This window comes from Sorex araneus, chromosome 2, assembly GCF_027595985.1.
Source record: "Sorex araneus isolate mSorAra2 chromosome 2, mSorAra2.pri, whole genome shotgun sequence".
Classification (NCBI taxonomy): domain Eukaryota; kingdom Metazoa; phylum Chordata; class Mammalia; order Eulipotyphla; family Soricidae; genus Sorex; species Sorex araneus.
Window position 1 is genome coordinate 365,457,818 of NC_073303.1, and position 15,137 is coordinate 365,472,954.

Below are 15,137 nucleotides of genomic sequence, written 5' to 3' on the forward strand. Positions count from 1 at the left end.
CACACACACACACACACACACACACACACACACACACACACACACACACACACACACACGAGACAGGGCTGAGCTCAGCAGAAGAGGAAGGATCCAGCCCCCGGCACCCAGCACAGCTGGGATATGAAAAAGTAAGAGGATAAGCAACATTTTAAGAAACTCTAGGGCCAGTGCAATAGTACAGCGGGTAGGGCGTTTGCCTTGCACACGGCCGACTGGAGTTCAATCCCCCGGCATCTCATATGGTCCCCTGAGCACCGCCAGGAGGAATTCCTGAGTGTAGCGCCAGGAGTAACCCCTGAGCATCACTGGGTGAGACCCAAAAGGCAAAAAAACAAACAAACACTCTACCAGATCTTAGTTAGACCACAGCCACCTTCCCGGCCCTACTGCAGAGAAAGTGCTGAGGGGGCCACCTCTGCCAACAGCTCTGCAAGTTCAGACCCCAAGTCCTGTGCAGAGGACGACTGAAATGCCCGGCTGCAGACGGCAGGAGAGGGCTCTGGTCGGTGCCAGGGGAAGTGCTACTCGGCGCTCGGGAAAGATGAAGTGCTGCCATTCAGCAAACCTGGCCCCTCCCGAAGAATGACGAAGGGGGGGGTGCTCCAGGGAAGCCTCACCAACCCGATCCTCCCCCACCTCAAGGCTTCCAACACCAGGCCCCTCGAGCGGGCAGGAATCACAGCACTGCTCGAACCCTGACCTCGGAGGCTTCTGAGCCGGTTCTCACCCACAGAATTCAGATGCGGGGAGAGCAAACGCACTGCCCAGATGTGAACAGGCACAGTTTAGCTGCATCAGCCTCGCACGGGGGCCACTCCTGGCTCGGGCTCAGGCTCCCTCCCAGAAGTGGTCGGGGACCAAGAGGTGTCCGGCTTGGGGTCTGCCTCCCTCCCCCACGCCCCCCACACCCCCCACACCCCGCCTATGCAGGCCCCTTGCACGCTCCGAGCCTATCTCACCGGCCCGCGCAGATCTTACCTTTGGAAAGGAAGGGTCATGAGGTCTCGGTCCAAGAAGAGCCGGAGCAGGAAGTCGTGCACATCAGCGAGGGTCTCCGGCCCGCCCATGTTCAGCATCAATATTCCAGTCTTGGGCTTCCTGCGGGCAAGACAAGGCGGTGACCGGACGGCTCCGCGGGCCGCGCTTCTGCTCCAGGGTGGGGTCGGGACTCAGCCAGCACTGAGGGGCGCCCAGCCGGTGAACACACGCTCCAGGCACTGCCGAGCCAGCGGGAGGGAGGCAGCCGGGCACCCGCCTCCTGCCGCTCGTCAGTGCCCAAGGCAAGTGCGGGGCGAGACGCGCACGCACGGGGAGCCTGTGGCGATGCAGCCGAGACCGCCAGGAGCCTTGAGCCCAGGTGAAGGGCGGACGGCAGGTAAACACTCAGGGCAGTGACGTGAGAGGCTGAGCTCTGCTTTTCCTCTCGGTCGGTGTCCGAACCAGACCCGGCAGCGCCGGTGGCTACTCCTGGCCCGGTGCCGGGGATCCAGTAAGCCCAAGGCTCCCACGATCAAAGCCTGAACTGCAGGGGCCCGAGTGACGGTACAGCAGCTAGGGCGTCTGCCTGCATGTGGCTGACCCAGGTTCAATCCCCAGCACCCCAGAGGGTCCCTCGAGCCCACCTGGAGTCATCCGTGAGCACTGAGCTGGGAGTAAACCCTGAGCACCATCATGTGTGGCCCAAAGACAAACAAGCAAGCAAGCAAGCAAGCAAGCAAGCAAGCAAGCATGTACTCCTGCCCGTTAAGCTCCTTCCCATGGCTGCCAAGTTGGATTCTGCCCCCCATCCCCCCGTCGTCTCCCATCAAGCTTGCCCCTCCCCCCGCCGTGGCACTGCTGGGCTGGGCTCACCACCCCTGCAGGCCTGGAGCACACGCCCTGAGCACAGCGTTCAATCCCTGGCACCGCCTGGCGGCCCAAACGCCTCTGGGAGCTACCTGGCCCCCAAGTGCCCACACCCAGGTGGTGCCGGGGCCCCCACTCCAGCACCGGGGGACACGGCCCAAACTACAGTGTCTCCAGACACGGCCGAATGCCGAGAATCACTGCAGGAGGCAGAATTAGTCTTTCACGGGGCCGGGAGCGACCCTGAGGTTGTCCCTCTACCCGGCTCGTCACCTGCCTCTGCCTACAAGGCCGAGCAACTCTTAACAAAGCTCGGGCTCCTGCCCCCTTTCCCTGGGCCCAGCCGGCCGGGGCCACGATCCCGTGCAGCTGGACTCTCATTTCCCCCCTGTTCTCCTGGGATCCCCGCCGTCCCCCTTGCAACTCTGTGACTCCAAATAAATTAAGGGCATCGTGCCGTGGACGGCTGCCAGAGACCAGATTACCGGGGAAGAAAACCCCGAGGCCCCGAGACCCACCCGAGGCGGCACGGAGGGTCCGGGTGTTAACGGGATTAGCCCTGCTTTTCATCCCTAACACCTGAGCTCAGGACAAGAGCGGGGGGAAGCGGGAGGTGAGCGGCCGGGGGGCCCGTGGGGGCTGACGCGCCACGGGAGAGGCCCCGAGACGCGGGCCTGAGGGTGGCTGTGCTGTGCATGAGGACACGCGCATTAGGCCTCTCGAAACCCATCCAGAGCGCCAGGCGCAGGCTCCAGGGGGGCTCCAGCCCGGGCCCCCAACAGAGCACCTGAGACCCCGGCCCAGCTGCCAGCTTCCCTTTGTCTGAACCAGAAGGGGTCGTGTGCAAACTGTAGCAAGACCAACACACCCAAAGGGGCCCCCCGATGCAGCAGCTTAACACTCTGGGACTGTCCGGTTTGTTTTTTCCCTCCGCGCCTCCTTGGTTCTCCTGTCTATAATCAGAACCAAGATCAACGATCCCTGCGCCTTGTTGGAACACACGAGAATGTTAGGACAGGAAGTAAGACAGAGAGCCCGAGAGACACCCCGGGGGGCACCAGCCTCGAATGTGGCCCACCTGGTTCCACCCCTGGCACTGTATGGGGTCCCCCAGCATCAACAGGGGGCACTCCGGAGCCAAGTGCCAGGAGTAGCCCCTGAGCACTGCTGGGTGTGGTCCAAACCCGGCCCCTACTACCCCACCGCCCCTCCCGCAAAAACAACAACAACAACAAAAAACTCAAGAAAGAGGACTGCTTTTAATAAGCGTCAGAGCTACGTTCAGAGCCAAGAGGCCCCTTCAGAAAACCCGCTGTCGCTCGGGTGCCTGAGAGAGGCCGGAGGGCACCGTGAAGGCGAGCGCGGTGCCACGCCTGTCCCTGGCCAGGCCACAGGCAGCTGCGGCCCCAAACAGGTGCTTCATCTCCCCCATGAATTAGGACCATCCTCCCCGTCCTCTGTCCGTCATCATTACGCTCGCTGTGAACAGACAAAGAACAATGACCGAGTCCACTGCAGGAACCCTTGGTCCCTGAGTCAGTCTTTATCTTGTCCAGGACATAGAGTTCATCGCCCTAATTGGGTTAGGCCCGTAACAGCATTTCCAGCGTGCGCGGGACTGGTATTTGTGACATGTTCCAGAACTGAATTCCGACGTGATTTGTAGACTGGGCTCAACTCCGTGACCCAGGAGTCAGGTCGGTCCTACGGGAAAGCTGGGGCAGGGGAGGGAGGGCTTAAGGGCGGGGCCCATCTCTGCCCGGCGGCACCTGGCCTCCTGAGCCCTGCGGGCATGTCCCCGGGCACCAGGCCAGGAATAAACCCGGAGCACCTCTAGGTCTGGCCCCACACGCCAAAACACGGCAAAGAAGCTGGGGGGGAAAGTGACAGTGAGCCTGGGAGATGGCTTGAAGGGCACACGCTCTGCACGCAAGAAGCCCCATAGCACCTCCGGGATGACCCCCCTACCCCCGGCACCAGGCCAGGGGGACCCCTTGAGCATTGCTACCCCCAAACTAAATAAACCGAAGATAAAACATGGAAAAGTGGGGGGAGGGGCAGAAAAGTCTATAAAACTCAAGTAAAAAACCCAAATGATGTTTGCCTGTATCTGTGTCTGTGTATGAGTGCATGCGTGCATGTGTGTGTATGGTGTGTGCGTGTGTTGTATGTGCGTGTGTGTGTTGTGTGTGCGGTATGTGTGCCTGAGTGGGTGGTGTGTGCGTTTGTGTGTGTGCGTGTGATGTGTGTGTGCGTGTCTGCATGTATGTTTGTGTATCTGTGGTGTGTGTGGTGGGTATGCATGTGTGCGCGCATGGGCAGAACCTGTCCCGACCCCCACGGGGTGGGATGTCAAGGGCAGGGCATATGCCCAGCATGCACGGGCCCCGGCACAGCGGCGCGGCTCCCCCACCCGGGTCTCCCGGCACCTCCCGTGCCTACCTCTTCCCCGGGTGGGCCTGAGGCTGGGGGCTTCGGGCACACGGTTCTGCCCTGGTGGCGGGCGCTGCACCTGACTGGCATCTCCGCAGCTGCTGAGCCCAGGAGCCGCCCTGCACCACTGGAACAAAAGAGAGGAGGAAGTGTGAATTGCAGCGGGGGGCGAGGCCCTGGGACGGCGCCTCGGGGCCCACAGCCGGGCGGGCGGGCGAAGGCTGGTGGCGGCTTCCACGGGGCTTCCTGCCGGCCAGCCACGCGCACCTTCACCTCCTGCACAGAGAACGGCCCCGCCCTGACCAGCCCTGACAAGGAGGGCCCTGCGAGAGGACCCCCAGTGCCCCTGCGCCACGAGCCTACACGCCCAAGGATTCCCAGACCACCCTCCCTCCCCGCCCTCTCACGCCCCCTGTTCCATACTAGTCTCTGGCATCCGGGCCCCCAGAAACCCCGCCCCCGCGCCCTACCCCCACATCCTCTGAGCGGGCTCCGCCTGGCTCCTCCTCTCAGGGGTGGCTGGTGCCTGATAGTCACTACTGGCCTGAAGGGGGCTGGGGGAATCTGGCAGGCCGGTGTGTGTATACAGTGATGTGCATGTGTGTATATGGGCTATGTGTGTGCCCATGAGTATACAGTGTACATGGGCTGTGTGTGCACGTATATGCATGGACTATGTGTGTACAAGGGCTGTTTGTGCACAGACCATGTGTACACATTTTAAGTGTGCATGGGCTATATACACAGGCTGTGTCTACACATGTGTACGTGGGTTGAGTATATGTGGGTGACATGTTTACACGTGCATAACAAGTTTGTCAGTCTACATGGGTCATGTGTACATAAACTGTGAGCATGTGTATGCAAGGATTGTGTGGACATGTGGACATGTGTTGTGAGTATACATGGGCCGTGTATACAGGCTGTGTGTACACACGTGTGCATCAGTTAAGAATACGTGGGCTACATGTGCACATATGCACAACATAGGTTATGAGTGTACACGGGCTATTGTGTATACATGTGCGACATGGCATGTGAATGCACATCACGGTTATGTTTGTGTGCGTACACGGACCATCTCATGTCAAGCCGGGAAGCCTGAGAGCAGAGGCAGCCCTGAAGCCACTGCCAGAGCACACGGCTCCCCCTGGCTGGAGGGCTCGCCCAGGGGGCCCCGGTCACCCACGGGGCAGCACATGCAGAGAACAGGCCCAGGGCGCCGTGTGGGACAGGGCTTTGCTCTCACCCCGCAAGCGCCACTCGGCCTGACAGTCCCGGGACACCATCAGCCCCACAGACCCGCCGGCCGGGGTTCTTCCTTCCTGTCTCTGAAACCCTGGCGCGTGCCTGGTTGGCTTCCCAGCCCCCCGACCACCACGCTCGCTCCCAGCGAGCCCCTGATGCGAGTCTGCCCCTGATACTCCTCGTGGGCTCCACACAGAGGGCAAGGACAGACAGACAAAGGGTGAGGCCGCTCATGGGAAGTCTCAGACCGGCGTGTGGGGGCGACAAGCTTGAGGGGCCAGTGAGAGGGGCCGGGCCTGGGTGGGAGGAACTATCTAGTCCACACACCTAGACAAGACCTGAGGCCACCGTGTCTGGAGTGCTGGCACGAAAGCCAGGTTTCCCAGAAGACCATCGGGGTGGGGGCTGCGGGGAGGGACAGGCTTGTGGACCAGCATCCCCAAAGAGCACAGTAACATGTCCTAGGACAGCCAGGGAAGCTGCAAGCTGGCGGGTCGGCCACGCCCACCCCTCGTTGGCCACGCCCACCTCTTGGGAATTCTCTGGCTCTCCTCCCACTGTGCATCAAAGGGGCTAGAGGAAGGACAAGATCCTGATGGAACAATCAGGTTCCCCTAGATCAGGTTCTCCTAGCTCAGTGCTCACCCAAGTAGGTGTACCCTGGAAGGGCAGCGGTGGTGGTGGCAGGGGGCAGGGAGGGGGGGCAGGGGAGGGGAGTGCAGAGCAGTAATAGGCCACGTTTAGGGGTGAATCCTGTTTCCTATTTGCTTAAAGAAGGTAGATTTCTGGGAGTGGGGGGCACTTTGGTTTTTCTTTTCTTTTTTTCCCCCGAAAAGGCATAGGCCAAGTCCGTTTTGAAACCTCTGACCTAGCTGAAGGAGTTCAATCATTTGAAAGACCAACCCTCTTGTCGCTTTGTTTTGGGCCACACCCCTTCTGGTGCTCTGGGGTAACTCCTGGCTCTGGAATCAGCCCCAGCAGGCTCAGGGGACCTGGGTTGACTTTGAGCAAGGAAAGCGCCCGGCCCGCTTGCTGTACTATCACTCCGACCCCAAGACTCTTAAATAAAACAGGCTCACAGTCAAAGAGAAACCCAGAGAGACCCATGGTTCTCAACCGTTCTACCACCTGCAGAAAAGTGAATTCAGGAAGGACGTTTCACTTTTCAGTAGAGCAATATTTCATGAACTATTACAGCAGAAACTTGAACCGTGACTTCTAACAAGAATGTATTTTGTTTGTTTGTTTGTTTGTTTTGCTTTTTGGGTCACACCCCACAATGCACAGGGGTCACTCCTGGCTCATGCACTCAGGAATCACCCCTGGCAGTGCTCAGGGGACCCTATGGGTTGCTGGGATTTGAACCTGGGTCGGCTGCGTGTAAGGCAAACGCCCTACCCGCTGTGCTATTACTCCAGCCCCTTAACAAGAATGTTTAAGATGTGGGGCCAGTGAGATGGTCCAGCCTTGCATGCAGCTGCTCCAGGTTTAATTTCCAGGACCCCACAGGGTCCTTAGGAGGGATCCCTGAGCACAGAGCACAGCCACGTGTGCCCCAAAAGCAACCCAACTAACAAGGGTACTGTGAGATCAGCACTTCCAACAGCCCGGCTCCACGCTGCAGGGGTAATAACTGGTGGCGGAAAACCCCGGGACAGACAAGCCTGTTTTCTGAAGGCAGAGAGACCTGAGCGAAAATGCCAGATCGAACCAGCTGCTGAGCGAGTGCGAGGCTGGGTGCATCCTCTGTGAAGGCAGATAAGACCCGCCCCGCAGAGCTGCTGTCAAGATAAGGGGGGAGTGAAGGACCTGGGGCCAGCGCCCAAACACCGCCAGGCAGACTACACGTCGTGCAGCAAGAGGGGAGCACGGGCCCAGCAGGGGCAGGGGCAGCCCTGATAATCCTCTCGGCCCACCCAGGATCCTTCTGACTGCAGAGGGGGGGGCGGGGGGAAGGAGAGAGCGGGCGAAACTCTGCTTTCCCGAGATTTCTTTCAGAACTCATTAGCAGCCCAGACAGGACACGAAGGTGCTCTCTCTTCCGATGGGAGACGGAAGTGCCATCGGGCTGCAAATCTACCTCCACGACTCCCAAATCCTGCGGCAGCGTCACGCACGAGCTGGTCAACGATCGAAAAGAGGCTCTGTGGTGCCATGACCCGATGCTGTCACGGCAGGGGTGGGAAAGAGAGGGGATGACAGTGGCACTTCTTTCTGCCCCAGGACTGGCACTGTCTTCAAAGGCATGGCTGGGGGGGGGGGGGGGCTGGAGCAATAGCATAGCGGGTAGGGCATTTGCCTTGCACGCGGTCGACCCGGGTTCGATTCCCAGCATCCCATAGGTTCCCCTGAGCACCGCCAGGAGTGATTCCTGAGTCCATGAGCCAGGAGTAAGCCCTGTGCATCGCCGGGTATGACCCAAAAAGCAAAAAAATTTAAAAATAAAATTTTTTTTTAAAAAAAAGGCATGGCTGTCCCCATGGGTCTAGGGCCCTGTACACAGGCCCTGGCCCCTCACACACACACACACACACACACACACACACACACACATGCACACACACACACACATACACACACACGGATGGGGGTAGCCTGGAGCTGCAGAGTGGGTGCTCTCCATCCCTTAGTAGGTAGGGACCACTAGGATGAACAGGGGGGATCCCTGTCAGAGATGACAGTAGGTAAAGGCACTGGCATGCACATGCCCCCCACCCTGGTTCAATTCCTAGAACCACATACTGTCCCCTGAGGACCGAACTGTCTTGAGCACCGCCATGTGTGGCCCGAAAACCAAAACAAACAAACCCCAAAAAGTCAAGTCAGTGTCTACCACCATTCAAATCCCTTAAGTCTGTTGCTGATTTTAGGCTGTGCCCGGGAGTTCTGGGAGCTGCTCCAGGCCAGGTGCCAGGCCCTGGGGGACCAGGTGGTGCCAGGGATTGAAACTGGATCCTCTGCATGCAGAGCTTGTGCTCCAGCCTTACGCACCAGCTCGTCGGCCCTGGCGGCAACTGCACCTTGGGGCGGCCATGGGTCTACTCTGTGCCTGGCATGCATGATGGGCCATGCATGAGTCATTTTGTTGGTTTGTTTTTGGTTTGGGGGCCACACCCAGCTGTGCCCAGGGCTGACTCCTGGCTCTGCACTCGGGGATCAGTCCGGTGCCTGGGCTCAAACCCCATCTGCTGCATGCAAGGCAAACTTCCCCGGCCCTGTTCTTGGTCTTCCTCGTCCCTCCAAACACCTCCAGAGGCCCAGGCTGACCCACTGCAGGTCCTGCTGCCAAGGGCCAGGGAGGGAGCAGCGAGTGAGGCCCCAGGGCTGGTGGCATGGGGCAGTGGGCACCACTCTGGCCCCATCCCAGGGCCGATGCCCGCGGAGTTGGCGACTAATACTGGCTTTCCTCGGTGCCAGGCTCTCAACATGCCCTCCGTCTGGACAGCCTCACAGCCCTGGGCACTGTTACTCCCACTGCACAGAGGAGGCAGTCCGGAGAAGTGTGGCGACGCTCCAGCCGGCCCCTGCCCCAGTCCCCTCCGGGTCCGCTCCCGGGCGGAAACAGAGTGGGCACCCATGCAATCGTCTGTCACCTCTCGGTCCACTCTGGTCCCGCCACGCAGAGGACCGATGCGCCCTCAGGTCCCCTCCCAGTCACTTGGGTCCCACCGCCCAGGACAGCGATGCGCCCTCGGGTCCCTCCGGCCCACTCGGGTCCCACCGCCCAGGACAGCGAGGCGCCCTCGGGTCCCTCCCCGTGTGTTCGGGTCCCGCCCCTCGGTGGGCACCCGTGAGTCCGCCCGAGCCCTCCCGGCCCACTTGGGTCCAGTCCCCAGCGGCGCGCGCGCCCTCCGACCCCTCCGGGTGCACCCCGGGCGCACGGAGCACCCCCAGGCCGCGCTGCCCGCCGCCCCGCCAGGCCCGGGCACCCCCACTCACGCCGGGCGCGGAGGACGGCCGCAGCACGGAGGGCCGCAGCCATGTTGGTGCCCGCGGAAAGCGTTCCCGGGACAGCGCGCGCCGGGCCGCTACGTTCCTGCCGCCGGGAGCGCGCCGACTACCGCCCGGACCGCAGCCCCACGCCGCGCCCCGCGCCCGCTCCGCCCCGCGCCCCGCGCCCCGCCCCGCGCCTCACGGAGCGCGCGCTGATTGGCTGCAGTCCAGGAGGGGCGGGACCATAGCAGGGAAGACACGCCCCTTGGCCTGCCGGAGCGGGGCCGGCGCTGGGAAGACACGCCCCCTGGGCCCGGGGTTATTCTAAGACACTTGTAATAACCGGCGCGACCGGTCAGTGAGCCTCCCAGGCGAGCTCCCTGTGCGAATGTGTCAGTCCGGCCCAGTCTAGAACCACTGCACAACTCTAGGAAGAACTTGAGGCCTTTCTAGACATTTCATTTGGGTTTTTGTTTTCAGGTATTTTTTTGGTGGGGGGCAAGGGGGTCACTTCTGGGGATGCTCAAGGCTGACTCCTTGCTCTGCACTAAGGGGTCACTCCTGGGGGTTCTGGGGGACCCTACGGGGTGCTGGGCATCGAGCCCATCCCGGGTCGTTTGCCAGTAAGCAAGCTCCCTCCCCACTGGGGCCCCAACATTTCCTTTTTTTCCCCCATGTCCTGGAAGGGAAGTTACTGTCCCTCTTCCTGGCTTGCTTGCCTAGTCAGGGCACGGCTGTTCCACCACACTGTTTCCAGAGCTGAGAAAGGAATGATCCGAGGAGATGTAAGTCCCCGTTTTCTCTGCAGCAGAAAACCCACCCGTAGGCTAGACTGAGCTGACTGCGTCCTAGGGAAAGCAAAGGCCAAGCAGCCTCGTGCCTGCAGTCCAGCTCAAGGAGCAGACGCCTCCTTTTCTAGTCTTTTCCACCTCAGAGCCTCCTCAGAGCCCATCTTGTCCTTGAATCCTTCACAAAAGACAACGGTCTCCATCACAAGGTCATTCATTCCTTAAACATTGAGCGCCTATTGTGTGCAGAGGGGGAACAGCAGTGGGGTGGACGGAGAAGAAAGTGGGCTCGCTTGGGGGCTTGGAGAGAGACAAAAGTTCGGGATGGCGATGAGTGTTAATGTTAAGCCCGGGATCCTGGGTTCCCAAGTGGCAAGAGGAACAGAGACACAAACACAATAATGCAAAAGCAGTAAGAGTTTTATTCCAGTATACTGGGGTCAACTATCTCACCCCCAGAGTGGTCTCTTGACAGCGACCCCGACTTCAGGCAGCAGGCAGTTTATATAGGGTTTGATTACATGACCAGTACATGCCTTATTGTTTCAGAAAAGAATCTTAGTTACCAAACAAAGGTATTTTGGCAAGTGTTTAGGGTAACAATAGTCAGGCAACAATTAAACAATAATTTCCAGTAGCACTACCAATTTTATGATTACATAGACGTCTCGTTCTTTTTGGGTTAACAACAAGCAACTTCTGGGGCACTGTGAGAACTGACTCATTGAACCCACTTGCTGAGCCCGGGAACTTTCCCAGGTGGGTTCAGGTTGGCTAGTTACGCTGTTTTATTGCTGGGAAACTGAATCTGTTTCAGTTCCAGGAACTAAACTGAGACCTGCCTGACTTTTCTCATTTTTGCCACCTGTCATGGCGTCAGTTTGGCCCTTACATTAGTACATGAAGTGAGGCCGCTGGGGCGTAGCTTGGCGGTAGGATGCATGCTTTTGCGGCCTGCCCTGGCTGGCACTAGAAACAAAAAGAATTGACCAGGGGATGTGGTTCGAGTGGCAGAGATGTAGGCCCTGCGTCCACTCCTTGGGCTCGACACCTGTCCCCACCCTACACACCAGATCTGTTGAGAGGAGCCAGTGACCCTGGAGCCCACCAGGAGTGATGCTGCCCTCCCCCACCCCGTGCACACTGGGTGTAACCCCCACCACACAACAACTCCAAAATAAGGACAGAAGAGGATGAGAAACAAGCTAATATAATTTGAAATCGATGGGTCAGATCAGCCCTCTCCGACACGTGGGCAAAAAGCCTGACAGACAAGGACAAACCCTGTGGAACATTGTTGTTGTTTTTTTTTTCTTTTTGGGTCACACCAGGCGATGCACAGGGGTCACTCCTGGCTCTGCACTCAGGAATTACCCCTGGCGGTGCTCAGGGGACCATATGGGATGCTAGGAATCGAACCCGGGTCGGCCGCGGGCAAGGCAAACGCCCTACCCGCTGTGCTATCGCTCCAGCCCCTGTGGAACATTCTGGAAAGAGTCAAAGGTGAGTTAAAAACCAGTTCCTTAGTGCTGGAGTGATAGCATGGCGGGTAGGGCGTTTGCTTTGCATGCAGCTGACCCGGGTTCGATTCCCATATAGTCCTCCGAGCACTGCCAGGAGTAATTCCTGAGCGCAGAGCCAGGACTAACTCCTGTGCATTGCCAGGTGTGACCCAAAAAGAAAAAAAAAAAAAAAACAGTTCCTCTAACTTTTATGCTCCTGAGTCAGCTTAAGAGGGATGCTCAGCGTTACTCCAGGGGTGCTCGGGGACTACAGGGACCCCACAGACTCGGGATCCAATCAGAGTCTGCATACAAAGTGCCTTCACTTCCCTGTACTATCTCTCTGAGGCCCTGAATTTTTAAAATTAGTTAGTCCTCATGATCATAAACCCAATTTTAAATAGCAGATCCAGTGAATTGCCTTTCCTACTTCCTACGTGATCTTCATGTCTAAGCAGAAACGGAGAGTAAAATCTGCCCCAAGTATCATATGCTTCCTTCAATCTGCTCTCAACAAAACTGTTAGCTTGAAATTGCCATTAGGAGAAGAGATCTTCGTAATCTACCTCTCTTCTCAGGTCTGAACCTGTTTCTTCACGACAGGCTCCACATTTGGAGACAGTGTGTGGACACAACGTAGACAAGGCCAGGAGGCCCAGGAGGCGGAGGGTTTAGACAGCCCAGCTCTGGCCTCTTCTCTGTCCCTCCTGGGGCCCTGGCTGAGACCTGGCCGTCCTGGGCTCGTGGCTTCTGGCGAGTGCAGATAACAGCCAGCTCCTGCCACTGCCAGCTGATTAGTGACGAGGCATTCAGGAGCCAAATCTCACATCAGCAGCAGTGACAGCAGCTTCAATTTATTCCTGCCCAGAAGGGAGATGAGAACTAGCAACACACGCTTTATTTGATGTATCAGCATAGTGACATTTTCACAAAGAGAGGAGAGCCCAAGAGATAGCGGGGAGAGAGTGCAGCCCTGCTCGCGTCCCGCACACAGCTGACCTGTGCTTGATCTCCGGCATCACGTATGATCCCCCTCAAGCCCTGCCAGGAGTGATTCCCTAAGCACGGAGCCAGAGTAAACCTTGAGTACTTGCAGGTGTGGCCCAAAAACCAAGAGAAAGAGAATTGACACTTTGTTCATTTTGTTCCTATCTTATCTCGTGCTTTCATTTTTCTTGGGGAAATGGGGGAGGAGTGCACAGGAAGTGCTCAGGGGCTTACTCCTGACTCTGTGCTCGGGGATCACTCCCGACAGTGGCTGGAGGATCATCTGTAGTGCACAGCAAATGTCTTCTTCGCTGTACTCTGATTTCACACCAGCATCTCTCAGTCAGGGGCCATATGGCCCCATGTGGGCCCCCAAGATATTGCAAAGGGGCCACAGGTGAAAGTTGCATAAATGGGGGGGGGGTCCTCAACATGAGATAGGGAGAAGGAAACATAATTAGAAGGGGGCCATAATTGGGAAAAAAAGCTGAGAAACATTGATCTACAAGATAAAATACCTTTCTTGAACCCAGCGTGGGTGACTGTTGGGAGTAAACAGGAGTTGAGTCGGATGATGCTTATGCACCTACCAAGATTAATAGAATTAAGTGAAAGACTTATTCTCCTTTCCAGAGTCCAGGGAGGATTACTATTTCTAATCTATGACTTCTAAAGACAGCAAACATAAAAGCTTTTTTATTTTTTTTGCTTTTTGGCTCACACCTGGCAATGCTCAGAGGTTACTCCTGGCTCTGCACTCAGGAATTACTCCTGCCGGTGCTCAGGAGACCTTATGGGATGCTGGGAATCAACCCGGGTCGGCCGCATGCAAGGCAAACGCCCTACCCACTGTGCTATTGCTCCAGCCCCGCAAACATAAAAGCTTTGTGACAAGCTCATTTTGATGTGCTTATGAAATGGACACAGATCAAATGTGCTTTATACGGGTCCTTTTCCAGACTGAGAGAAAATAGTCTTCAACACAGAATTCACTAACTCTTCAGTACTGATTTACTAAGAAACCAGAGGGGGTCGGAGCAATAGCACAGCGGGTAGGGCGTTTGCCTTGCACGCGGCCGACCCGGGTTCGATCCCAGGCATCCCATATGGTCCCCCAAGCACCGCCAGGAGTAATTCCTGAGTGAAAAGCCAGGAGTAACCCCTGTGCATCGCTGGGTGTGACTCAAAAAGGAAAAAAAAACAAAACAAAACAGAGAAGTCCTTGAAAGGTTGAAGAAATGTGTGGATTATGAGAATATGCACGCATACCCCTGGATATGTACGTGCGCCTGTGTCTAGAGACACATGCATCTCTTTACTGGCCCGTGGATGTGACAGAATCACAGACCGATCCCTTTAGCACACAGAAGGCCAGAGACATAGCCCTGGGCAGCTCAGCTAAGCGGCCCCTGACTATTGCAGTGGCCACTCTGAGCCTGGTGGCTTTGTCAGGGCAAACACCAAGTCCAGCCTGTGATCCTAAAGAAAATGTGACTTTATTGGTTTCAGCTCAGTGCTTCGGAGAAGAGAGGGTAGGGGGAAAGGGAGGTGGAATTCACTAATTCAGTCCTGGCCATGATTGGCACCTCTGAGCTACACAAACTACATTTTGATTACTCGATTCTGTCTCCTTAATCAGTAAAACAACAGGGCAGGTGGGGGAGGGGTGTTCAGTGCCAGAGACCATGGCTGACCGAGGCCGACGGCCACGGACACTGGAATGAGCGTGCAGAGACATCTGACTGACTGTCCCCACCATTGCTGGACAGCGGAAGGGCCCACCCAGGCCGCCAGGACAGTCCTGCCTTCACCTCGCCAGCCCAGCAGCGGGAGTGCTCTGGCACGGACAGCCCGAGCTCCTACAGGCCTTGCAAACGGGGCTGAGCTCAAGCTCTGGAGTGTCCACAGGCTCCCAGCGAGGTCCCGGCAGCTCTGTACTTGGGGTCCCCAGTGCCAGGGAGCTGGGCACACGGTGCACCCGAGCCAGGAACACATTACGGCCATGCCGGGATCCCTGGTGCCAGGTGGGGCACGCTGCTGCATCCAAGCCAGGCGTGTGCGAGCACATTATGGCCAGGTGTGATCGTGCCCAGGTCTACAAGAACATGTGCTCCCATCATGGCGGCAGCAGCAAAAAGCTGGGAGGGGAATTTTTTTTGTTTTTGCTTTTTTGGGTCACACCCAGCATTGCTCAGGGGTTACTCCCGGCTCTGCACTCAGGAATTACTCCTGGCAGTGTTGGGGAACCATATGGGATGCTGGGAATCGAACCTGGGTCAGCCGCATGCAAGGCAAACGCCCTACCTGCTGTGCTATCGCTCCAGCCCCTGGGAGGGGAATTTGCGAAGCAAACTCCAGGGCTGGTGACGACTGATCTCGGACGGAGCGGCTGGGCTAT

At 57.8% G+C, this 15,137-nt stretch overlaps 1 protein-coding gene across 2 annotated transcripts in view; it reads right to left on the reverse strand.

Annotated features, from left to right (window-relative positions):
* The window catches only part of FECH (ferrochelatase), a 28,951-nt gene extending 19,326 nt beyond the window's left edge, over positions 1–9,625 (reverse strand). The window contains exons 1-3 of one of the 2 annotated variants that reach the window (XM_012934288.2): positions 9,469–9,625; positions 4,291–4,408; positions 982–1,101 (exon numbers count right to left, since the gene is read on the reverse strand). In XM_012934288.2, coding sequence (XP_012789742.2) covers positions 982–1,101; positions 4,291–4,408; positions 9,469–9,511 — 281 coding nt within the window. In that variant the 5' untranslated portion in view covers positions 9,512–9,625. The remainder of the gene's footprint in view (positions 1–981; positions 1,102–4,290; positions 4,409–9,468) is intronic. The other variant, XM_055129169.1, reaches the window with a different exon arrangement.
* Positions 9,626–15,137: the final 5,512 nt, after the last annotated feature.